Source organism: Mixophyes fleayi, chromosome 10 (assembly GCF_038048845.1).
Source record: "Mixophyes fleayi isolate aMixFle1 chromosome 10, aMixFle1.hap1, whole genome shotgun sequence".
In the NCBI taxonomy this organism is placed as follows: Eukaryota; Metazoa; Chordata; class Amphibia; order Anura; family Limnodynastidae; genus Mixophyes; species Mixophyes fleayi.
In genome coordinates this window covers 25,863,177-25,890,391 of record NC_134411.1, presented here as the reverse complement: position 1 = coordinate 25,890,391, position 27,215 = coordinate 25,863,177, and the positions used below count along the sequence as shown (strand labels likewise).

At 40.7% G+C, this 27,215-nt stretch overlaps 1 protein-coding gene across 3 annotated transcripts in view; it reads left to right on the top strand.

The window, feature by feature from the left end:
• LOC142103863 (para-nitrobenzyl esterase-like) overlaps positions 1–27,215 on the top strand; it is a 31,301-nt gene extending 4,086 nt beyond the window's left edge. Inside the window, exons 3-11 of one of the 3 annotated variants that reach the window (XM_075188168.1) lie at positions 1,104–1,239; positions 13,208–13,896; positions 16,166–16,273; positions 17,648–17,844; positions 18,229–18,431; positions 18,959–19,017; positions 19,547–19,714; positions 25,123–25,344; positions 25,424–27,215. In XM_075188168.1, coding sequence (XP_075044269.1) covers positions 13,230–13,896; positions 16,166–16,273; positions 17,648–17,844; positions 18,229–18,431; positions 18,959–19,017; positions 19,547–19,714; positions 25,123–25,344; positions 25,424–25,566 — 1,767 coding nt within the window. In that variant the 5' untranslated portion in view covers positions 1,104–1,239; positions 13,208–13,229 and the 3' untranslated portion in view covers positions 25,567–27,215. Of the gene's footprint in view, positions 1–1,103; positions 1,240–5,315; positions 5,441–13,207; positions 13,897–16,165; positions 16,274–17,647; positions 17,845–18,228; positions 18,432–18,958; positions 19,018–19,546; positions 19,715–25,122; positions 25,345–25,423 lie in introns of those variants that run through there. The other 2 variants (XM_075188167.1, XM_075188169.1) reach the window with 2 other exon arrangements.

Genomic DNA, 27,215 nt, shown 5'->3' with positions numbered 1-27,215 from the left:
TGTGTTGTGTGTGTAAATGTATATGTAGATTAATCAGATATATAACTTTTTATTTAGATTTAGTATATGATTAAAAAAAGATGACAGTAGTTTAATAGATCATTTCAATAAACAGCATAACCCACAATAGGGCAAATACTCACATATTAGGCACCAGTCCTGTTCATACTTAATCTATACCTCAATCTGACTTATATTGAAGGGAAGTAAAATGCATATACCACCTTTTATTTAAGTTTAATGTATGCAATTCCATAAAGATGAAAATAATTCAGTTACTTGCATATAACCTGAATGAACTGCATGACGCATTGGAATAATTATCTGCATATTGGGCACTAGTTCCATCATAGCGCCCCCTATAGTGAAACAATAGGAAACATGAGGAATATGATCAGAAAAAGATACTTCTATAGAGATTCGTATTTTTGTAAAAAAAAAAAAGCATTTCTTTTTATTCAGTCGTAAATCACAACAACTTTCACATTTACATATAATCTAAATCATACACAGAAAGGAAATCATAAAACAGTACATTGATGGAAACCTATAACGTACCTAAGAATCCTGTGGTCATCAATCATTAACGTATATTAACATACACTGCGCTCACATGCAATATAGGCATTTTGCATCTCTGGTGAAGATACCTCTTCTCATTCTAGACCTATGTCTAGAAAGTTCCCAGTTACTTCCATCATGAACCTGAATTGAATTTTTTTTCAGAGTTGGCTCTAATTTATTAATAAATCAGCCCCATTTTATTGTAGAATTTCTTGGCTCTCTTACTTATGTACTTTCAAAATATAGTATTTATACAAGTGGTTATGTGAATGAGTTCTCTGTACAGCGCTGCGGAATCAGTGGCGCTATATAAATAAATGGTGATGATGATGATGATTATGAAGTTCTGGTTTCAGCAGAGCTCCAGGTATGTTTTTGAGCCTTTGTTCCACAATCTGGCACTTTGTTGCTGTTAATATCATCATTATGGGCCTATTCAATTAGCCACAAGCTTCCATATTAGCCTTGCGTTATGTTTTCATGTGCACACTGCCCGCAATAATGGTAATTAAATTTTTGTTAATTTTTTGATCTCCAAGGTCTAAACGTGCCCTTCTCTACATTTGAAGATAATGATAACCACACCAGGGCGTTATCCAAAATTAAGATTGGTTCAGTACTTTCCTGCAACACATTTGTGAAAATATGTGACTACCAAAAAATAACCTAACCAAGGTAATGAACCAGGTAGAGGTATGTATAATGCATTACATCAGGAAGCATGGTTCTCCAGACATCCACTAGGTGGCGATGTGTGCTAATATATTCTATACTGCGGATATACAGTATGTTTATCTGCGCTATAATCTGTAGAACACAATATTTCCCATATTTGTTGGGAGCCTACAAGTTACAGCACACAACTTCCTTCATGTACAATAATATCTTTACATAACGCCCTTCAGAATCAAGAAATGTGGCATGATTTGAAACTGGTTAAACCTTTTTAATTAGAATTGCCACTCCCAAGCTTTGAAAGTAAGCAAGGTAAACAATGTTATTTATAGGATTATTTTTACATTTAAGATGCTCAGCCTACATCAGGTGCGTTTCCTTCAGTGGTCCACATCAATATTTATTTTATGTACGTTTATAAGGTTTTTTTATCTCTTAATCGGGGACTTTGCACCCCTAAATTTCAAGTTGTAATTCTAATTTCTGCAAGTTGCAAAGACTATTCAGGATCATAATGTACAATAAGTCAATCAAATAAACCAGCTTTTTTTTATCACAGAAAAATAGAGCTTCACAGATGAATACCAGAAGTAGGTAATGTCACGACAAACCTCAATTGATAATGTGTGATGTGTGGATGTCCAAGGGTTAACAACAAAACCACCTGGTTTGACTAAAAATGACAGACATCTCCCAAAATTCTATCTTAAACTTACTATTCAATACCTAGCTATGGCAACAGTAAGATTTGGTTCAAGAGCTGACACTCTTTAAGAAGCCTTCAGTTACTCTTTTACTTGTGTCAAACTGCACTCGTAACCTCATTTAATCAAAGTTATGGTACCAATTATTTATCTGAAATGTAGCGTTATAAACCCAAGCCTAGCTGATCCGTAAATTATTTAAGAACACAGAATATTATTAAATGGAGTTTAATATGACACAGTAAGTTACAATGCTTAGAGAATCTATAACTGCAACACATTGTTCTTTTAAACAGGATTAAAAACAGAATTCACAAAAAAAGTCATATAACACGTTGCCTGGCGGTGACTAGAAAGTCTGGACTATTCATCAGTGAAAGACTGAGCCTCAAAAACTGACCATTTTCTAACATCATGTTAGAATTTTTAAACATTCACTTATTGCCCAATCCCCCCCCCCCTCTTCACTGTGAATTGTGTGGTATGGTAATCTGTTTGTCAAACCTGTTATTGCTTCTTGTTCAAAACCACTTGTAATCAGAAATTCTACAATCAGGATATCTTTCTTCAGGAACCTTATTCAGATATAATATTACACCCAATATACAGAGTATGATTTTATGCACATATGCATAGGAAACAACATTATGCTATATTGATTCTGTAGGAAGATTATTTATCTAAGTTCACTATCAGGCTGGTATTTATGGTTGACAAATGTTATGTGGCTTGTTTCTCTGATTTCAAATATTTACAACAGTCTTCCCAAATGTGGATTATAAAAAATATGGGTATGATGTATTTTTCCTATAGAAAATATACTCTTGTGGTCAACCAAGCCAAAGAAGTTATACCAATCTATTTTTTTTATAGATGAAATGGGAAAGTGTGGGGGCCAGGGGTACCATGGTCACCTTTTCTGTGAGTGGTGGGACAGTGGGCTTTGTGGGTCTTCCTGACCACAGAATTGCCACAACTACTAGATCTCAATCAATATATTCTACCCATTGTGATTGAAAGTCTACAAGATAGACCCGCCATGGGGAAATAGCTCTGCCGTGGGAAATCGGGGGGGCTAGAATCGTATATTACGTAAATGGAGATTCTGGTAAAGAGAAGCATTACTGATATTCCCCAAGACTCCTCTCAATAGTAATCAAAAGTTATTCTAATAAGTATTATCCTGGTGAAGTATGAGCAACGGAATAACAAGTAACATTCTGTTGAGTAACCAGTGAAACAGGAGTTTTAACCAGAAAAGCGCAAGAGAAATTGATCCCGAAAACTGTGTCTGCTCAACCGCTTTTATCTCTCAAGTTAAAGCAACTGGGGATAAATCGTTTCAATATCTGGTAATGTATTAATGTGATATCAGCATTGAAAACCACAAGTCTGAAACTCGGAATAAAACAATTGCAAGGTGCAAGTTTTGCAATGAAATCGATTGCAACGTACACAACACAGCAACATACACAGATAAATATTCTGTATTCATATCCACAATCACACGTGGTTTTCCTGAATCACACAATAAAACCAGATGTTTCAACTTGTGGTTTGCTCCAAACCGCATCCAATATTGTGTTTTCAAATCAAACCGACAGCGGGATGTGGTATTAAATAATCACTTCTTATTACGTTGTGTGATTTGCTTTTGAAAACTAAATCCCCTATCTGTCCAATTTAAATACGAGCGCACCCTGAAACAAAACTTTTATACATAATGGCCTTAATATTGGTGCATTATAAATGTAATTGAGGTAACTGTTCTGTAATATCTGTTTTGCATAGAATACTTTAAGTAACATTCAATGAGTCGCTGCTTACAGTAGGGTTCAACACAAATTCTTTTGAGATAATTTAGATGATCAATTATATTTAACGTTGGTTATTAAAGACTAAGGTTAAAGTATTAATAGCAGCTATTTCAGATATTTCCTATATACCAATACTCAAGTCATCCTCAGATAGTGTTAATGGCTTATGGCAAGTCTCTATGTAACATTGATTCTGTTTGCACTTTCCTCCGTTAGTAAATAAGATTAAGAGTTTTAGAAGAGATTAAAAAGTATTTGTATTACATCTGCTCTTCCGGGTGAGCAGGAAAGTGCCCTCAAACTGCAATCTACTTCCATGCTAGATCCATCATCATCATCATTTATATAGCGCCAACATATTCCATAGTGCTTTACAATTACCACCCACTCTAATAATTTTAAGTGCCCCCCCCCCCTAAAATACTTTCTGGTTTAGCATCCGTTATGGCTCACTGATCATGACAGTGAAGGGACATTATTTTTGTTTCATTGCAGAGTGTCTGGAAATTCACTTTTCCACAAAAGTAGAATGGAATTAAAAAATGCATCCCAATAAAAATTTAGAGATGAGGTTGGGGGGGATGTTGGCACCTCGGACCAGATAGAGTATTCCAAGTTCTTTTGCAGGGAGTAAAAAAGGCTGCATGCCTATCCCTAGAACCATTGTATACCTCACATAACGCGCCATCTCTACCCTTTCTAGCCTATCTAAACACGTCACACAAAATGTTATTTTCCCACTTCGACGCAGAGCTAGGCGCAGTTGTCCACTGAAGACAGTCCCGCCGCAGTCGTCCAACTCCTGCCATCAATCAGTGCACCCCCTTCCTTGCAGACACCGGGTCTGATTTATTAAGCAAAAATTAGGAGTAATTTTGCACCTGGGCAAAACCGTGTTGCATTGGAGGGGGAGGTAAATTTAAAATGTAGGGGCAGATTTATAGTTGGGTAGGACATCATCATCATCACCATTTATTTATATAGCGCCACTGATTCCGCAGCGCTGTACAGAGAACTCACTCACATCAGTCCCTGCCCCATCGGAGCTTACAGTCTAAATTCCCTAATTTACACACACACATAGACAGACAGACAGACAGACAGACTAGGGTCAATTTTGGTATCAGCCAATTAACCTACCAGTATGTTTTTGGAGTGTGGGAGAAAAACGGAGCACCTGTAGGAAACCCACGCAAACACGGGGAGAACGTACAAACTCCACACAGATAAGGCCATGGTCGGGAATTGAACTCGTGACCCCAGTGCTGTAAGGCAGAAGTGCTAACCACTGAGCCACTGAGGACATGCCCTAGATCAACTTTAAAATTCAGTGTAAAAATAAAGCTATCAAGTATTTGTGTGCTACATGAAAAAAAAACAGCCAGTATTTAACTTATGTGCTAAATAATAAAACTAATTTGCACCCCTTGCATTGTAACATGGTTTGTCCAGGAGAAAACTTACTTATGTTATGTGCATATGAATAATGTTAGATAACTGTGGATATCCACAATAAGGCAGACTCTTGCTACAGTGTGAACTCAGCTTGTCTTATCTAGCAGCTCAGACTGTGCAGGGAAGTGGAAGCACCAGGACAAAGGTTGGTTATCGCCCTGATGCCTGCAGCCACGGAGGGAGGGACTGGGCTGTACTTCGCGTCTGCAACATGGCCGGGAACAAGTGAGTAGTCTCCTGCTAGAGGCACTGATGATATGAGAGGGGGCCTCCAGAAAGGGAGGGGGTTGGACACTGGGAATTACATGTTTAAACCCCCCCCCCCTCCCCCTCCCATAGCCACAGTGTAGTGTTCTGGGATTGTCCAGGTCATCACAGAACATGTCAGAAAGTAAAGCATTCTTGTAGAGTTCTCTTAGAATTGTGCTGACACCATTACCAAACGTCAGATTTATATGTACAGTTATACAGCCTTGTGAGGTCATTGTCTATTACTGCATGATCCCAGACTACTGTAATACTGCACCTCACCAGGAATACTGACTGATTTCTATCTGTGTCAGACATTAACTCTGTGTCCTCAGTGTTTACATGGATTGAGTGATTATATGCTACTCCTATGATGCAAATGGGATTAAGTCAGTGGTTCCCAAACTGTGTCTCACAGGCGAGCTGTGGCCAGGGCGGGTAGTAAGCAAGCCGGGGGGATAACTAGGTAATTACTGTGCCTTAGGGGTGCCTTGAAAAAATTATGGAGACTCTAAGGGTGCCTCAAACTGAGAAAGTTTGGGATCCACTGGATTAAGTACCGAATCTTGTGAAAGGTATATGAGTTACTTGGAAACGGCTGCAGCTGAGTGACATGTTTATACAATAATAATGTTGTGTTAGTGGTTTATAAATATTCTATGTACAGGGTGATGGATGCTTTATTTTATTGTCTGGGTGATTTATTTAGGTAGAGTATTGGATTTTTTTGCATATTAGGAAAGGAGTGTGCATATCGGTCCTGCATCTTTTAGATACATATCAGTACAATGTCATTGACTGAAAAACACCTATTAACTTAATCCTCCATTAAATCCTTCCACATGCATGAAATACACTACACTATGGGGTCTATTTATTCATCAATTTTTGCCTGTAAATTACCCGAAAACTGCTGTTTTCGGGGAATGGCTGCAAAATTAAGTATACTGCACATTTATTATTGCTGCATCGCAGCAGATATCATAGATGTTTTTCAAATTACATAGCAGTCCCCGTAGATGTCTATGGGGACTGTTACCGCAATAAAAGAATGAATGAAAGTACTGTTACACCTATGGTAATGTACGGCATCTCAGGCTGTCGTACATTACTGTTTTCGCTCCCGTTCAGCTCTGCTGTGAAGAGCAGAGCTTCCCTGCGCCTGTGTGGAGGGATCACATGATCCCTCCCTGTCACACACCGCTCTCTGCAGCAGTGAAGCGCAGGGAAGTTTGTGCGCATGTCCAAAGGTTTCACTACGGAGCATGCGCAGAAGGCTGCTGTGGATCGCGCTGGTCATCGGGAACGAAGATGGAGTGATAGGATCAGTGTTAGACTTCACAGGGACAGCAGTTTATCAGGACTGTTGGCTTTGTGGAACTTTGTATGATAAACTTGACACAGATTTCAATCCTTATTTGTGCAACAAGGATGGAAAACTATCTTTCATCAAATGCGTTGGTACATATATATGTCCCTAAGACACAAAAGAGCTGTTATAGACTGGATTCTGGTGACCTGTACACTGTGCCAACACATTGCTCTGACTGCTCTGTCAAAAAATAAAATTAAAGCAATGTCGTCGCCCCCAACCCCCACATGCAGTAATAATAAAGACTAAATGAAATCTTTTCGCAACATATAGCCTAGGATATGAACCCACTGTGCTGCTTAGTAATAGAGTTGTCAGTTCTGGGGGGAACATTTGCTTTCACCAGGAACCCTCAAAGTGACTTATAAGCTTCTCCGTAGGGCATCTTTTTCATTCATTTTTATTTATTTTTATATTTATCTCGGCATTATATGATTAAATAGTTATGTGTCTTTTATTGTCATTATCTTTTCTTGTTCTCTATGGGGTAAATCCAATAGGTTAGGTTAATATAACTTTGTCTCTCATGGATCACCAGTTGAATTGGTTTAGTTATTTCTGAATTGATCGGTTGCGTTATTTAAGCAGGACCCAGAAGAGATTGGGTCATTCTGATTTACCTCTGATGAAGTTACCAGGGAGTAAATGTATCAAGCTGAGAATTTTCCAGCGGGTTTGAAAAGTAGAGATGTTGCCTATAGCAACCAATCAGATTCTAGCTATTATTTTGTAGAATGTACTAAATAAATGATAACTAGAATCTGATTGTTTTTTTCAAACCGCCGGAAAACTCCGCTTGATACATTTACCCCCTAGCACCTGACCTGTGTGGATTTACCGGTCCGGCCTGTGAGAGCCGGCCTGTGAGAGCTGGGGCAGGTTCGTCCTAGAGGCCTTATATGTGCAGCTTGATGTCCCTGTTTAGTTTGCAGAGATCAGGAGACCACTGAGGCTTTGCCCGTCTATCTACTGAGAACTACGGGAGGACTCATCCTACTGTATCTCTCCTCTCAGTTGAGCAGTTCCCATATTGAGACACACACTTATTCTTTACATCGTGGGACTAACAGTACACACATTGTGCCCAAATGTGTGCAACACGGACATTTAGGATGGATCCTGTATAATGGGTTCTGTATAATGGGTTCTGTATAATGGATCCTGTATAATGGGTTCTGTGTAATGGATTCTGTATAATGGATCCTGTATAATAGATCCTGTATAATGGGTTCTGTATAATGGATTCTGTATTATGGATCCTGTATAATGGGTTCTGTATAATGGGTTCTGTATGCTGACCAGAAATTGCTAAATGTTTTATTAATCCTTGCTGTATACAGTCTGATGAAGGATTTATTTTATATTTCTTAATTGGTATTTATACTTTTCTATATGTATTCATTTTATGTATTCTATTGGTTTGGTCTGCTATATCACTAATCATTTTCTTGATGGATACAGTATTGGCTAACTGGGTTGGTTTGTGTTAGAAGGATTAAGCATATATACATATGTTTTTTATTTATATGCATGTTTGTGATTTTTTTTGTATATGGATTAAATGTTATTGTTATTGAAATGAGTGATCTGTGAGAGATTTTATATGTTCTTCATATTTCTTTTATTTATTATTTTTTAGGGAGATTGAACCTAAGAGGTACACATTGGTTTTCAGTGCTGTAATTATACATTTTCCTCTGTAGGGAAGGCGCAGGTCTGGCAGAGCAGGTTTAGCAGCATTAAACAAGTTGCAATCAGGGTAGACTCATAAGTAAAGAATTTTAAATATGTCTGTATGAGGAAGTCAGGCAGAAAGTGCTTAAATACAGGGACTCTTAGAGATGTTCACTGACCTCCGTGTTCTGGTTCCGGTTTTGGTTCTGGATCTGGATTAACTTCGTGTTTTGGTTTTGGCAAAACTGCCCTTGCGTGTTTTGGTTTTGGATCCCTATTTTTTTTTCTAAAATTCACATCATTTTGCTTCCCCCCTTACAGTATTTTTAACCTCAATAACACTAATTTCAAGTCAATTTTGACCACCTCACAGGTCACAATATTATTTGCATACACTTTCAAACAAAGACTGCAGCGACCTGGCTGGATGCTAAGCGACAGAGCAATGACACAAACACACGGCAGTTAGGGGGAATGTACTTTAGTCCAGCGCAGTGGAGAATACTTTCCGTGTTGTGCATGGTGCTGAAACCACTCAACTAGTCACCTGTGAAGAGAGTGCAGACACTGTTATCTTGAGTCAAGTGATTCCCCTAATTAGACTTTTTGAATAGCAGCAAACGAAATTGAAGGAGGAAATGAAACAAAGCAATTCCGCTAATTATGTTGGACTTGTAGATTAAGTACTTTATTCGCTAGGATCCAAGAGTTATCAACATCTTGAAATCGGATCATTACATTTTGGCAACTGCTTGAGCCTAGGTTTAAGAGCTATGTGTTCTCTTTCTTTCCAACTGACCCAGTTCTCAAGAGATGCAATGATCTCCTGGTGAGCAAGCTGACAGCTGAAGTAGTACATGACACAATGACGTCTCCTCCTTCAATTTCTCTGGAAATTGCTGCTGGGACAAAACTTAGCTTTCCCAAGACACCCAGTGTTGATGCAGACGAGTCTGCACAACATTTTGACATTTGGTCTGATCTAAAAGAAATGTCCAAAAATTGTGACAGCTCTTCCATAAAATGAACTACAAATTCCATGGGGAAGGCCATTGTGATGGTGGATTCCAGCTGGGATGAATTAGTATTGTTTGAGGATGATGTATACACTGATGAGGGTGAATATGATGACAGTGTAGATTGTAGGTGCTGAGATCTAGCTGAGAGAAGGGAGCTAGCTGATGCTGGTATGCTTGTTAATATTTTGGGTAGAATGGCATGTTGGCAGTTTTATGTCAACATGTAAACTTTCACCTTTATTAGAGAGGTGTATTTTTTTTCATTAAAATGGTACAAGCTTTTATTTACATTTTGGTTTCCCTGGCTTAAAACCACTATGCACTTGAACATCGCTTTAGCACATGAGGTAGAGGGATTAGTATTTTCATGATTGAGACTGGAGAGTGACAAGGACACTGCCACCCCTCCTGTTTCTGTATGAGCTATGGCACAGTAAAATGTGACTGGAGAGTTTTAATAACACTGCCAGCCCTATTATTTGAATTTTTGTTTCAGCACTAAACACTGCCACCTCTCCTATTTCTGGGTGAGCTATGGCACAGTACAATGTAACTGCAGATTTTGAACAACACTGCCAAACCCATTATTTCTATTTCAGCAATGACAATTAGCAATGGAGCTCTCCTCTTTGTGTGTTTCCTATATAACACAGTACAATGTGACTGCAGATTTAGTAGATCAAGCCTGCCAGCCCTATTATTTCTATTTCAGCAATGACAATTAGTAATGGAGCTCGCCTGCATGTCACTGTACACTTTGAAGAACACTGCTACCCCTCCTCTTTCTTTTCTACCTATGATGCTGCCCAACTGCACTAGAGACTGCCAAGAACTGTGCTCCCCATTCTGTGTCCCTCTGTGAAATGGTGCTGGATGGCCATTAAGGGCGGTACTCGGATCTGCTAAGCTCGGATATGTTCGGTTCTCGGGGAACCGAGCCTGAGCATCTCTACTCTAAATGGTCACTAGAGAATAGTCTGAGCGGATTAAACAGAGAATGCTAAATATTATAGGAATATGTTTACCAGTTACTGGAAGGGCCTAAACATATGCGAGTATGTGACTTGCACCTAGCCATGCCCTAGTATATAAAGTGCGCCTATCCAGGAGTTGTGTCCTCCTGAAAGTGGACAACCTGGAATACAGTACCTGAGGCAGTGGGGATGCAAGGTCATGTTTGTGATATTGTTCTCCCTCCCCACACAGACACGAGCACACACACACACACACACACACACACACACACACACAAAAGCACAATGATCAATGACCACTGTTTTAGGTTTAATTTATCTCCTTGCTGTTGCTACCGTAGCACCAGGTTTTCTAGGAAGCTCCCCTGTTCTTTTCTTAAATTGTTATGCTGCTCTTTGCCCTCTTTTAAATGCTGCCACTTGGCGTCGTTGTGGAATTCTGGGCACTGTCTCCTGCATGTCTTGTATTTTAAACACATTTACTGCCGTATAGAACGACAAGGGACATCTTGACGTGTGATCATGTGGGAGAGGAGAGTTTAGAAAGAAAGTACAAAGATTTAATTTGAACACCAGACGACTGTGCCCCTCATAAAGTTTGGCTAAATATAGTACCATAGAGGAGGATCCGGTATTATTGGTACAATCTCAGCCTTGGCTTGTTGGGTGGGGCTATGATCTTTGTCAAACTGGACAGGCCTGTTTTTTAGGGCCAAACTTTGATCATAAAAATGCCTTCTTTTTCTTTTACGCTTGAGTTGTACACAGATAATACTGCAGTGTTTACTTAGCTGGAATGTAAGACTTTTACAAACTTTTACAGTATGTGTTCCATGGCACCTCTTCTATCCTGCGAAAAATGACTGGCTGAAATAAACATTTTACCCACAGGCTGCAATATTCTGCTTCCGCCCCTCTCGGCCAGAAACTCTTGCAACATTTAAAGCAGATTCCTTTTAAAGCAGGCACCAGTTAAGCCCACTGGGGCGTCTGCTGTGCCTACTTCACTGCCAGGGGTACTCCGAGCCTGCCCTGCTTCTCACCTGAAGTGCCCGCTCGTTGCTCGGGACCCCTCAGGTTAAGTGTTTAACACTTTACCCTAAATTGCAGCTTTAAATTAACATCGACAGAGGTCGCAATGACGTCAAGCTCTAGTGCCGAAGACCTGTCCTTTCGGACTAACGTGCTGTCAGCATGCTGGTAACATCGGGGACATGCAGCGTCGGGTTTCAGGTAAGTGTTTATTTTCCAATCGGTTTTTGATACATTCGGATTTTATTTGTAGGGCTTCTAGCTGTCGGATTTATGGTCATCGTTCAAGCGTACCCAACCCCCTAGAAGAGTGGAGGCTGGGGGGGGAGGGGGAACAGCTTCATATTCATGCCCACGGTTTTGGAATGAGATGTTCAGAAAGCACACATGTATGATGTTTGAGTGTCCATGTAGAGTGTTTTTTTCCCAATGGGAAACAGTGTGATATACATACAAATATTATTCTAATAATATATAGGCTAAACTATTTTTCATATTTTATAACTGCAATCATTGTATATTTTTATCAGTGCACAGTGAAAACACAGTGGATTTTTCATAGTTTCAGAAGGTGGGATTTAAAGCTGCACTACCACCTATGAAACATTTTTCCGAAGGTGGCCCCTCCCCAGAGCCAAAGTGGCTGCTACATGCAGTTTTTTTTCCTGGTTTGACTGTTCTGTAATACAGGACCAGCAAATTACATTTTTTACCCCACCCTGTGAGCCAACAATGAAGGGGGACATCCCAAGTGCAGAAATGGAAGCTCCAGAACCCAGTGAATGTTGGGACGTTGTTGTGTTGTGCGGTGCAGTTTGTCTTAGCCCTGAGCAAAAGGTGCCGAAGGTCAGAAGTTGGCTTCAAGTTGGAAGTTATTTTGTGTACAAGATGAAGATTTGTGATGAACAGGGACCCTATAGCTACCTGGAGAAAGGTCTTGCAGGTCACCTTGCAAATATGAACTTTTAGACCTAATAATGGTCAAAGTGGGAAGATGATGATGATGATGGTAAAGGGAGGTGCCCCCTTGAGCCTACAGTCTCCCTTGACCTTTGGCCGAGGGGAGATACGAGTAGGAATGGGCAGGTGTGTAAGCACCGGAGAAGGTAGTGGGTGTCCAATATCCCAATTCTGAATCTAGAAAGCATTTATTTCACCACATTCAGGGTAATGTTCTTGGTGCTCTAGATCAGTAAGAAATGCTGAGGAAGAGGAGAGGGGCCAGTGGTTTAGAGACGGTGCTCAGTCCAGAATGACTAGCAAGTAGTTAGCATAGAGGAGATATAGAGAGATTCGTACTTCCATCCTTATTCCCTACTCCTTCATTGCTTACCGATCCTGACTGCAGGGAGTACTGACGTAGAAGAGGAGCCAGACTAAGTGGTACCCTTGACAAGCATTGGCACATTTAGGACACTACATAACAAATTTTAACCTGTTATAGGACAGTGCTGGTGCTTCCACTGAATTATCCCTAAAAAAAAATAGAACATTTGCCGGCATCAAATAATCTTTGAACGAAGTCTCTGCTATAGATGGGAGCATCTTTCATTTCTGTAGAAAAATGTATGTAATTTGATTTCTCCCATTTTAATGATCTTTTCTCACATCTGTTTCTTCGCTGTTAGTTTTGTGCAGGAAATAGTAACTTTGTCCTTGTTTTGCTTGGCAGGCGTGTGAACGCGCGGAGTGAGATGGGGTCGCACTCTGAGTTCAAGCATCTGGTGGATTCGGATGAAGAAGTGGGCGAGCCCTCTCAAGATGACTTTTACACCTCCAATTCCTCCTGCACCTTTCCAACCTACAAAACAATGGCGTCTGTATGTGCCATAGTTATATTCCTATGTTTGGTAGTGATCGGATTGGCTTATCTGTCTGGAAACTCCGTGTGTACTCGAGTAGATGTGACTATATCATGTGAAAAGGTTCGAGGTCACCACTGTGACAAGGTTTACATGTTTAAAGGTATTCCATATGCTAGTCCCCCCATTGGACCTTTACGCTGGAGACCCCCTGAAGCGCCTACATGTTGGAATGACACTCTTGATGCCACGGAGTTCAAGTCAATGTGTGCCCAAATACAGCCTTTGAGTGAGAAGGGCATAGTGATGGGCTCAGAAGATTGCCTGTATGTCAATGTGTGGACACCCTCATTGGATCCTGATGCCAAACTGCCTGTAATGTTCTGGATACATGGAGGATACCTATTAATTCTCAGTGGGTCTGAGCCTGGGTATAGCCCCACAGAAGATCTAGTTGTGCACAGTCAAATGGTCCATGTCAGCTTCAACTATCGTCTTAATGCCTTTGGATTCATGGCTTTGTCACAACTCAGAGAAGGATCCCCCAACAACACTTCTGGTAAGCACAGCACCCACCACACATCTCTGCTTTGGCCATATCTGAGGTCTACCATCTTTACAACCACAAGAAACACACGTCTCTGTTATGGCCGTATCGGAGGTCTACCATCTTTGCACCCACCACACATCTCTGCTTTGGCCATATCTGAGGTCTACCATCTTTACAACCACAAGAAACACACGTCTCTGTTATGGCCGTATTGGAGGTCTACCATCTTTGCACCCACCACACATCTCTGCTTTGGCCATATCTGAGGTCTACCATCTTTACAACCACAAGAAACACACGTCTCTGTTATGGCCGTATCGGAGGTCTACTATCTTTACAACCACAAGAAACACACGTCTCTGTTATGGCCGTATCGGAGGTCTACCATCTTCACAACCACAAGAAACACGTCTCTGTTATGGCCGTATCGGAGGTCTACCATCTTTACAACCACAAGAAACGCACATCTCTTATGGCCATAACATGCCATATATTACCTCCATATTTACTTTTGGCACAAGCACATAAAACAACCCTACAATATTATAAACCCAAATACAGTTACTACATCCACCTGTCATTGGTTAAAACATAAACTCTAGCATATGGAGGGAAAAAAAAATCACAAAAAGGTGTCGTAATAAGTGTTAAAACACTACAATGTCTCTTAATGCTACCTCCATCCTGTACTGCCATCATTTTTCTTTTTCCTTATTTTGATATTCCCAAACTAATATGGTACATTTTTATTCATTTTGAACCTGTTTTTCCACCAAGGCATAAATGTATATCCTGATGCACTGTGCCTGACATTTATAACCTGTTTAATGCTGCACTACTCTGCTGTGTGTACTGTCCACACAGGAACTAGGCTGTCACTAGCAGAAACGGATGAGAACCATTGCAAGCAGTTCTGTGTATAGAGCTGCACATATGATGCAGTTACTCACCTTTCACTTCCTCTGAAAACCTTGGGACATCACCATCAAGGTTCCATAGAGCAGAGAGTCCCAGGTCTAGTAAGCAGCTCTCTACAGTGCCCCTAGTATACGTACACACATTCACCTGCTATAGTATGATCTTGGATGTCACTGACTTCAAAGCTTGTTATTGCATGTAAATACGTGTTATTTTAATTAATCGTTAACAAAAAAAACTAATGTCTCCACCAATGGGGATACAAATTAAACAAAATGTATAAAAAAAACACCCTCTATACTGTATATAAACCTAGTTAGCAGTCCAAGGGGTATATTTACTAAACTAAGGGTTTGAAAAAGTGGAGATGTTGCCTATAGCAACCAATCAGACTCTAGCTGTCATTTTGTAGAATGTACTAAATAAATAACTAGAATCTGATTGGTTGCTATAGGCAACATCTCCACTTTATCAAAATCGCAGTTTAGTAAATATACCCCCAAATCTCTACAACTATTACCAAATTCTGTGCATTGTATTAGACATACATTTAGAGATCTATTTGGGGGTTTTCCACTAACTTCGTAAAAATGAGAGAGAGACACTTTAAGCATTAACTAGAAACCCCTTAATCTCTGTCTCTCTCTCCTATAAACATGAGTTTGTAGAGCAAGATAACGTGGAGTAGTGCAAAAATGAGACTTCATTTGGCACAGTGTGAATATGGAATCAGGATAACCACAAAACATTTTAGGGGGGTTCCTTGCCGTGCGGAGGGGCACCCTGTCTATTTTTCTCCTTGTTTGTGGCGACATAAAGACAAGTTTTATTTTATGAAAGCGGGAAATTGTATTGTGGTAAGAGGCTGGACAGTGATCATCTTAAAACGTTTCCGCCTCTCCATACACAGAAGATTGCAGAGGCGTCTTGTTCAAGCGGACGGTAGGAGCACATCAAACAAGAGCTTTTAACTGTCTTGACCTTTGTAGCTGCTTGTATAATCCTGGTACAGCTCTGTGCAGAGTAAAAAGGTTTTATAGTTTTTATAGTCTCAGCTAGTTGGGATTATCTGTGTTCCAATACTACAGGACACTCATCATATTATTGCTGGGGACCACCTGGGTATCTTCTAGTACAAAGTTTTTGAACCACTGTTATATTGCACCAATAGGGCACATAGTGCTTCTATGCATTTTTTTCCTGTAAAGTGATTTATCTAATACATCTGTTTTTTCCTTTTATCTTTATGAACTGTATAAACCTTGTCGTCTCCTCTTTATGCCCAGCAGGTTCATAACCACCTTTCAGCTGTCATTTCTACCAACCGCATGTTCATAATCCCCTGATTTCTGCCCTCTAGGTAACTATGGTTTCATGGACCAGGTGGCTGCACTGAAATGGGTGCAGGAGAACATCCGATACTTTGGTGGGGACCCAAACAAAGTCACCATCTATGGCCAGAGCTCAGGTAACGTGTGACGATGGTGGGAGTCATAGTTCCAAACTGTGATAGGACAGACTATTTTGTGTTTACCCATTTATGCTGGGTTTTATGTGAACGCTCAGTGTTTGTGTTGTTTGTTTGTTTTACTAATCTGTAATCCATGCTTGTGGGAATGTTGTCCGGTGCTGCCCACATTCTCTATTCAGAGAAGGCAGACGTTCTCCTGCAGAAGCAGAAAGGTAGCCCAGACACATTAACTTCTACAATATACTATATAGTGTGATATATAGAATAAAAAGTACAGCATTGAGACAGTGAAAGATTAGAGTAACATAGAAAGAGGAATTCTCAGTTATACAGAAGGGTCAGCAAGACACCGCTCCCTGTAGAGCTCTATTCCTGAAAAAAAGAACAAATGTAAACATTACATGACATGAACTGAACATTTTAAATTCTAGCCAGTGGTGTTGCTACCAAAGGGCATGACCAGCACGTAGAGGAGGTGTAGCCAGATTGTGAGTTAAACTGGAAGATATCTGGCTGAACTACCATCATAGTGCTTCAGTGTGGTAGATTAAGATTTCAAGTCACAGTTGTCTCTCTAATAGCTCCTCTATCACCCCCACATTACATCAATAGCCCCTACCAACCGACACATTACATTAATGTTCCTCACTACAATAGTACCTTACAATGCATATCAGCCCTATGCAGCCAGTCAGGGCAAGGGGTTGCTCCCCAGCCTAACAAGGACCACTGCTCCCCCTAAGCCAGTACGAAAAGAATTCAATTAAAATAACAGAAGTGCAGCAGTGTGCCACAGACAACCAGTATCAGACGCTGTGTCAGTGACTGTCTAAAGCGACATGAACACATGTTCCACCCACGCTATGCCCAATTCTAGCTTGCACAAAATGTTGATGTTACATTTTCTAATTTGATATTTCCTCTGTGTGGATGATGCCATTTATACAGATGATTAAAGTTAAATAATGTGAGCACTGTATATGAAAATATAATTGCACATGTCCACATTCCCCTGTGCCTCTGTCACTTAGGGAAAGAGGACCTCCAGCGACTCTATTTGAAGTTCTGAAGCCGAAATATACAGCAACTCTTTATAGGGAGAAAAAACCTTTTCCATGATAAAATAACTTTTCTCCATTGTTGATGTAAATATGGTTGTTTTAAGCTCACCCTAGAATATAAAACTGCTGATCACCATTATTCCCTGAGAAAACAAAGTTACTATGAGAACAGAAGAGTGTTCTAGAACAGTGCTGTACTAGAACACATCGGATCATGCATAGTTTTTGGCTTTCACTAGAATTCCGTACCATAGATTTGCCGGTTGTGACGAGCCCTCAACAATCTCATGTGTTTATCTTGTTATTGAAGGCGGTACCTCTGTTTGGGCTATGATGGTGTCACCCCTGGCCAAGGGTCTCTTTCATCGTGCCATTGATATAAGTGGGTCATCCGTTTTTAAAGCCAGTTTGGAAGAGGCGGAGAAGGACAACCTCCTCTTCCTGAAACGCAGCGGCTGTCGGGATGCACAGTGCTTGAGGCAAATGAATATATCTAGTATCCTTCAGGTACGAACCAGCCTTGGGAGAAAGGCAAATGATCACTAATTATAGGAGCCCGTCTACTGACCTTAAGGCCCATATAGGATAATGTCTCAATTTCTCCGTAATATAATGGTTCTTCCATTGCTTTGAATTGCCATTTATTAGACCAACAAATTAAGGTCGAACATTAAATCCCTATAGTTAAATGCGGTAGTAATGACATATATGCAGAAAAATATTTAGTCGGGATCCAATATAATTAATTATAGGGTCTCACAAAGGGTCAGACAAACTGGGAGATAAACATATCCTCTGAATAAATTACACAAACTAACTGATTGAGTCAGAGTTTTATCATTTTGTTCGTAATCCATTTGTTAAATCATTGTCTATTGTTGCTACTTCTAGTCCATCCCTTGGTATGGATATCCAGATTGGGCTGCAGAGGACCTGTGCAACCTGCCACAGAAAGGAAAATTTGCTGGACCGGTGGCTGTCGTGGATGGATATGTGGTACCTGCTCCCCCGTTGGATGTGTGGAAGGAGAAGAGAGACGGGTATAGTGACGTGCCGTATATGATTGGCACCAGCCGCCAAGAAACAGAATTCGCGTAAGGGAATCTTTTTTGTAAATCTGCTGACTGGGTACCTTTTTAGTCTGGAAATGCACCAGTCTCCGATATACCAATCGAATATATAAAATAAATCATTTCGGAAGTTAACAATGGCCCATTACATATATAGACACACAGCATTACACTGTTCTCAAAATAAAAGCATCAGAATATTTATTCGAGTACAGAGTGTGCAAGAGGAACACATACCTCACAAATATAGGAAAGTCAATTTATGCTTATTTATAAGTTTATTTGCTCTGTAGGATATGGGTTTTGTTTCTGTATGTATATTTGCTACAACTCATTTTAATATTTGTATTATGATAAACAATGTGTATAATCAACTCTAATCTCCTCGGATTGTGACATGACTAAAAAGGATCTATTTCTGAAACAATAAGTTTTTTTTTTTTTTGTTTTTTTTTAATATATATATATATACTATTTAATTGTGGAATTTAGTTAATGCTGACAATACCGCCTTATGCTTAACTAGATTTAAATTGTACTCTTCTCCACAGCCCAAGTTATGCCAACATGTCCAAGTGGTCGGAAGAGGATTACCGGTGGTTTGTGAGATGTAAGTTGTTATGGAATAATTCTAGGCCAATGTCTTTTCACAATATGCTCAGTTTGTGTACGTACAGTACAGACCAATCATTTCAAAATGAACAATTGAAATGTTTAATTACCCACAGATAATCATATCACCCTACATACAGGCCCACCCAACACCCATCAGAAACAGGTTTACCAGCATGTAACCACAGCGTAATCTTTCCAATATCATGGGGTACATTTCTAAAATAAATTGCACGATTAAATACCGTAATTATATAGCTGCATAAGCCCTTTAGTAACATCTGCTAAAGCAAAAACAAGCTAATTTGTCAGCCCATATAGTAACTCTTAAACATCCTAAGCATTTAAGCATAACCTGTTTATTCAACTTCCATTTTAATGTCATTGATTATATATATTAAAGTGACGTAAAGTTGGGTAATGGGCAACATGATTATATTAAAAAGAGAAATGTAACCATTTTGGCTACTTATGGCTTCAGTCCCTATGATGTTAAGTAAAGAGGGTTTGTGTCGTTCTGTTCCCAGTAAACCTGAACACATTTGGTGGCAATCTGTCGGAGGATGCTCTGGCTCTATATCCAACCTCGGAGTTCTGCTCCCAGCCTGAGCGATGTGTGGAGAAAGCCTACATGACTATGGTGTCGGACCTAAGAGCATCCTGTCCTAATAACGAGCTGGCCAAACAAGCTTCAGGTATATGTACAGCCTAACCTTATCAATTACATCTCTCTGAATGTGGCCCAAAATACTAGTGTGCTACAGATGTACGGGTTAAATAATTATCAAATGAAAGGAAACTGGCTGGTGCCTAGAGGGAGTTTTAAAAGAAGATAGAATCTGTATACCCAATTTTAGTAGCTATAATATATGGATATATACAGATTTTATAGAATATACCCTAAAATAAGGGCACAGTCATTACAGATATGATATACATGTATACTTACATTTATGTACATATACCCCCTGGAAAAGGACAATCACAATGCATGGAATGTAAAGCAACCAATGGGGAAGGATGAAGTAATGTCTGTAGCCTTCTAAAAATAGATCCTGGATTGTTCTAGGTAGAATGTCTGTGAATGACAGCAATGCTGATTTGGGGACCAATAGGTATAGAAATTAAATAAATGCGATGTGTGAATTGTGTAAAGGGTGGTAATGGGGTAGAATAGCCTCGAGAGGTTAAAATGCTAGAATTTGATTGACAAAATGAGAAGAGTTTTCCTGAAACATTTGAAGGTTCAAAGGATATGGGGAAGTTTTGTGCGAGGGAGAGAGTTCTGCAGAGTGGGTTCAGCCCCCCAAAAAAGCCTGTAACCCTGAATTGGGAGCGATTAATGAGTGTGGATGAGAGGCACAGGCCACGTTGGGTGGTATTTATCTGTCATGCTACTGCGACAATGGGGTATAGCAGATGGCCGTTAATCTGAAAGTGTGAGCTGACAGCTCCTCTCCTACTATGCTGCTCCTAGATGGAACTATCCTCAGGTGTTGTTAAGTTCCTTTTGGAGTAGAGCATTTTTTTTTTAGGGCTCTTGACCTGGACTTTTTAATCATTAACTTTTTCATTCATTAATTTTTTTTCTGTTTGCCTCAAGGACGTCTCCCATGGAGTGGATAGCATGTGGGCTTCCTCCACTCTGGGCCGTTGAGGCGAGTAGCCTGCGGGCTTCCTTCACCTGCAACACGCTGCAGCCGTCCCCTGCTCTCCGCAGGCAGGAGATTGTATAGCTTTTATTCCTGTTCACTTTACTCCTTTCTCTCCTGTTAATCTTGTGTAGTGTGAGTGAGCGCTTATATCTGTTCAATTATAGTTACTGTATAGGTGTCAATGACCATTTCTGTCTGTATTATACAGATTTTGTGTTTACTGAAAATATTGATTTCTGTCCTTTCTTTGGTAATTGTTTTGTGTGTTTTAACTTTACTGCTATGGCCGAGAAGACTAAAGAGTCTGCTGGAAAGTCTGTGCTGCATTATACTTGTGCAAAATATAATGCTAAATAGTCTTGTAAACAGTCAGACCCGAATACCCAATGTGTAAAGTGTGAGGCGCTGTTCTGTGTACAATGGTTGCACACGGCTGCATCTATAGCTGTGGAAGAACCTGCTTAGCTTAAGTCTCTGACCACATCCATTGCCAAACTCACTCGGGTAAAGTCTCAAAGGAAACACTTCTCTTCTTTTTTACTGCATAGACAATCTGCCTTCGTCCACTATTGGGGTGTTCCAGGTGGAGGCTGGTTTGGCGTTGGCTCTTGCCGAGTCTGCCTAGAACCTCTTACTCTTTTGAACCCCTCCTTAGCGCCCCCCACAGGGATGGTTCAGATGATTGTTTCCGATTTCTGATCTCTCTTCTGAAGATGGTGAGTTGCTTAGGAAGTCTGACAGGGAGGGGCTTTTGAAGATTACCCAACCTCTCATTGCGTGGATGACTTGGTTTTGGAGGTACGGCAAACTTTAGGGTTTGCGGATCCTGAAGTTTCTTACTTTGCTGGCTTCTCCATTTTTAAACGTCAGAAGAAACAGGTGATCTGTTTTCTCCTCTCTGCAGCCTTTAGAGTTGGTTTTGGAGGCTTGGCAGAAGTCAAACCCGATATTCCATATGCCAGGATTTGTGGTAGAGGTACTTCTCCTGCTGTTTCAGGATCAATGGCAAACCTCGTCCTTGGATGCCTGGATTTGAGGGATTGTCACTGATGGTTGTGTTATTAACCTTGTGCATTTCCCTCATCACCGTTTCTACACTCCAAGAGGCTATCCAGAAATGTCTAGTTGCAGGAGTTGTTATTGTGGTTCTCTCTTTGGAGAGGGGTTTGGGGTTTTTCTTCAACCTCTTTCTGGTTCATAAGTTGGACAGCTCGTTATGTCCAATCCTGAACCTCAAAACCCTCAAACTGGTTCGGGTTCTGGGTCTCACAATGGGATTGTTGTGGTCCGTCATCACAGGCATGGAACATGGGGAGTTCCTTGTGTCCCTGGACATAAGATTCTTACCTCCAGGTCCCTATGTGGAAGGGGCATCAGTGTCTTCTTCAATTTGTGTACCGTGATACATATTATCAGGTCTGGGCTTTGCCCTTAGATCTAGCTACCGCCACACAGGTTTTGGCCATTATGGCAGGTCTCCTGCGTTCTTAGGCAGTCGCCATTGTTCCTTATTTAGATGACCTGTTGAAGGCTCCATCACATTTTGTCCTTTTACAACACTTTCAGCTGACAATGACATTTCTGGAAGCACATGCCTGAATACTCAACCAATCAAGACTTTGATTCTCACATAAGGGATGCGTTTTCTTGGCCACTGCCTTGACACAGTATGTCAGCAGCTGTTCCTTCTCGAGGACAAGGTCTTCTCGGTTCCATTCAAGACCTGGACCCCCTGGCCAGACGGCAGTTTTCCCTTCTTCGCTGTCTGAAGCGGATAGCGACCATGATATGTGTTTGAAGCTGTACTCTTTCCCTCTGAAAAGGACGAGAATGAAACTGGGTAGCTTCTCTGGAAACGGTCCATATCCTCCCTTCATTTTTAAAAGCAGCTCATCCAGTTTACCGTTCGCCAGTCCCTCTTCTGGTGATTGACCAGCGCAAAGCTCACCAACGGTCAGTCCTTCCAAACGTGGGAGTGGACCTTTATTCACTACGGACACCAGTCTGACCTTGTGGGGCTTGGTCTGTGCTCTACAGTTCCAGGGCTCCCCAGTAGGCACTGTTGCCCATCCACATGCTGGAACTCAGGGCGATTTACAGGGCACTTGTACAAGCTCGGGGGATTCTGGCTGGCATGTCCCTGAAAGTCCAATGCGACAGCTATAGCCTACCAGCACCATCAGGGAGAACCTGCAGCGCCATGGCTGTAAATTAAACGGCACCAATCAAATCCTGGGTTCCCGTGATTTCAGATATTTTCAACCGGGAGAGGAGAACTGGGAGGCCGATTACCTCAACCAGATCCTTCCGGGAAACTAGTCCTATAATGCAGAGGTTTTTGCTCTTCTGGTTCAATGTTCAGCTAGAGATCAATCTCATAGTGTCCCGTTTGAACTTCAAGGTCCCTCTTTAATGTGGAAAGCCCAGGGATTCCACAGCAAGGTCCACGGATACCATGCTGATGCTGTGTGCCGTTTCATCTGGTGTACTTATTTCCTACAATTCCCATGCTCCCTTTGGTGCTCAAGAAACTAGAAAGAGAATGAGTAGCTGCCATTCTAGTGGCTCTGTATTGGCCTTGCAGGGTGTGGTACTCCAACATCCCACCTTACTGGTTGCCTCTACTTCTAGATCTTCTGGTCCAAGGCCCTCTTTGTTGCCACTCTTTAGGTCGTATGGTTTTTGACTACAAAGCTACTGAAACCTTGAGTTTCTTGCATAAAGTTGTGCCGACCATGAATAAGGCTAGGAAACAGTCTTGTTTCTGGAATTACTACCTTGGGTAAAAAACATATATTCAGTGGTGTGAGGGTCAGAGGGGATCTTAAATTTGGTTCTACAGGCTCTTAATAATCTTTTGAGCCGTTGAATTCAGTTGATTCAGTAAAGTCACACGGAAGGTGGTATTCCTGCTCACTTTTTCTTCTGCTTGCCGGGTGTCTGAGTTGGGGCACTGTGGTGTACCCCACTTTTATGGTGTTTCATTCCAACAGGGCCATGCTTTGCACTAAACCCTCTTTTCTAGCGAAAGTGGTCTTATGGTTCCACTTACACCAGGAGATTGTTGCTCCGATGTTTTGTCCTGGGTCTCGGGCTTCTGATGTGTCTTTGCAGCTTCTATATGTAGTCTGGGGTCTCAAGTGATTTGTGGACCGTTCCGCTTCGGTTTTTCAGACTACTGACCTGTTAATTCTGTATGACGCAGACGAGCATGGTTGGCTGGCATCTAAGCAATCTCTTGCTCATTGGATTACATCCACTATTCATTTGGTTACATTCAGTTGTCTAGACTGGTGCCCATGTGTATGAAGGCTCATTTAACCAGGCCTGTTGGTGCCTCATGGGTGTCATGGTGCTTCATGGTCATCTGTCCCCAGCATCTTGTCCAAATTCTACAATTTGTAGGTCTTTGGGTCTCAGGATCCTAGCTTTGGGCACAAGGTTTTATGCACAGCTGTTTCAGGCCCTTAAGGGTATCTTTGGAATGTCCCCATTGTAACAGTGTCCCCCAATGAACTTTGAGAAATGGATTTTATGGTGAGTAAAAATTCTGTTTTCTCTTTCATGCCTTGCACTCTCTTAGCTCTGGTTGTTTGGTTGTTGACAGTTCACCTTTTTGATGGGTGTTGTTTCGCCTAGTTTGACCCTCTTTGAGACTTTGATATACATGAACGGAGGATGGCTCCATCTGGGAGGGGTATAGTAGGGGAGGAGCTAACATCAACTGTGTGAGATTTAAAGTGCCCTTGCTCCAAGTCCACCTACTATACTCAATTGTTGCATGTGTCCCCCAATGGACTCTGGAAAAATGGATTTTACTGTGAGTATAAAAATCCTCTTATTGGGCTCAAGTTGTAAATCCTGCCATCTTCAGAAAGCACAAAATGAAACTTGAATATATGAAATCTACATATTATTCAGAGCCACCCCCCACTACCCAATATTCTCAGAGGGAAAGGGGATTGAAGATTTGTAAGCAGATAAAAAGTAGTAATAATTGGTTGATGTGCAACTTTTCCGGATCCATTCACTGCCAATTCCCTGGTAAAGTAATTTCCAGATAACACACACTCCTACACTGTGGGCTGAAACAATTCATGAGCTACCAAGAACCATTGGACTGACACACACACACACCCCCCACCCCATTGCCAGACAAAAGCTACTCTCAGCATGCAGAGTAGATGGGTACATTTTAAGCTGCACAACTAGTACGGAAATAAGCAGTCATGAGTTAATAAGTAAATGTTTGCTCTGAGAAAGTACCAGTGATCCATGAAATTGGATTGAAAGTTCAGTATTTGAATGGTGTAACAATTTATACTGCGAGCTCCAATGGGGCAGGGACTGATGTGAGTGAATTACATAGTCTCTGTATAGGGATGCTTAATGATTGCCTTTCTATAACTAAATAATAATGGTGTCATTTTATTACTTTGTCATCTTAGATGCACTGATGAGCCCGGTCTATCGCTACGAAGTCACCTACACCCCATCCCACCCAGCTAAAATCAATAAAATCTTCTCCTACAATAGTTGGTTCTCTTTTCACATGCTGGATACTCTGGGGTTTTTTGGAACACTGCAATACTCACTGGAAGAGACCACAGAAGAGGATCATACATTCCAGAGGCTATTAAGAAAATACTTCCTTCACTTTGCCAGAGAAGGTAAGAAGCAGAATAAGTCAGATCCAATTGACTGAGTTTTAGATACATCACCTAAAGCCTTTGTTATTTTTATATACAGGATCCATGCCATCGGAATGGCCAGAGTATCCCAATGGGACAGCGCTGCTTTCTACATCCCTGACCGTGGAGAAGGACTATCGTTTTGCCCAGTGCTCGCTGTGGGAGAAGAACGATCTGTTCCAATATGCCTGGATCAACTAAGATGTTCTCAACAGCTAGAATACAGCACTTGTCCTCGCTTACTATCTTGAGACAGCTTAAATACTTTGCCATCTACAGATTTGAAAAGTAATAAACACTAACAGCTACTTTTCTTATAGTGAATCAAATATCAGGAGTATACATTTTTTTTTTTGTTCTTCTTTCTTGGTCCACTATACTCCAATCTTGTCCGAACCATTCATGCAGCTGAAAGTGGTCTAGTCTGAAACTTTACAATCCAAGTTAAATTGCATTGTGGAATGAAGCTACTTCTTTCAAGTTTATTGCCTATTATATTAGCTATTATTCTGATGAAGAGCACTGCGGTCAGGTGAGATCTCTTTCAGGAGAATTGGGATAATTATTGCCCACTGTCAGAAACTTCACGCAAACACGAGTACAATAGTTTAATGGAGAGATATATGCTACATAAAAAGGTATTGTAACAAATTAGTTTGCTATGGAGATTAAAAGTGCCTTAATTTAATTTGTTTAACTCCACCTACACACATTTACATCCCTATAACACATGCCTCAATCATTTCTGGGTAATAAAGGATATCCAGCTCCTGATTGTCAGATAGCGCCATTGTAAAAATCACAGAGGAATAACGGTGTTATTCAGTAGGAGAACCCTGTAGCTATGTGTCAAGCAAGGATTCACACTGACTAATAAGGGGGGTTAATAATTAATAATTAACGGGAAAAAACGAGCGCTCAAAAAAATATTACCGTTTATACGGTAATATTGCACTCAAAGCGTTAATACGGTAGTCTACTCGTGGAATTTCACTTCGCCGATCAGGGGGCTGCGAGCTGAAATTCCGCGAGTAATTACCGTATTAACGCTAAGATTTTTTGAGCGCTCGTTTTTTCCCTTTAATGCTAACAATTGAATACCCCCCTTATAGTTGGAACAAATAGGTCAGCGGTTAAAACAATTCAATTTAGGGTAGAAAATAACCTATATTGAGTGACTGTGTATTGCAAGCAATCATATGGTCTCTGTAGGGTTTTGTCTACTTTATGACCTTTTTAAAATAGAAACAGCAATGTTAGAAATTGGATCAGTCATAATGACACTTCGGTGCCTGAGGAACCAGCTGTAAAGGCAGTTTTTATACATGACCAAGTTTATATAGTCCAAGGTAGGAGCCTTCAGTACAGAAAATCAACAGGATTATGGCTCATTTACCAACATCAGTTGCTGTCTTTCAGTGCAAATAATACAATCAGAAATTGACTTTTAGCCGCTTAGAGTAAATTACACCATGATTCACTTCCCTGCTTATTTCATTGGAAACGCTCAGAGAAAGAGGATGAGAGGAGTTAAATATTGCAAAAAAACAGAGTGTGGACTGTACTATGGCAGCCAAGGTAACTTGATACTGTGGACTAAATGGACAGATCAATCGAAATATTTTCTTATTCAAAGTCAAACTTTACAAACTATTACTGCTGCAGGGCAATACATATTCGGCTTACAATGCAGCTCTGTAGAATGGTTTGTTCCCATAAATTAGTTTAACACCAGCTGAAAATGTGGCAGAGGGGGCTGGGTGCTGCTGTCTATACTGCAAAATTTGTCTTACTCCATGATTCCTGTTCTGCAACTTATGGAATAAAAATAAAGTGGTTTCATAAAGTTA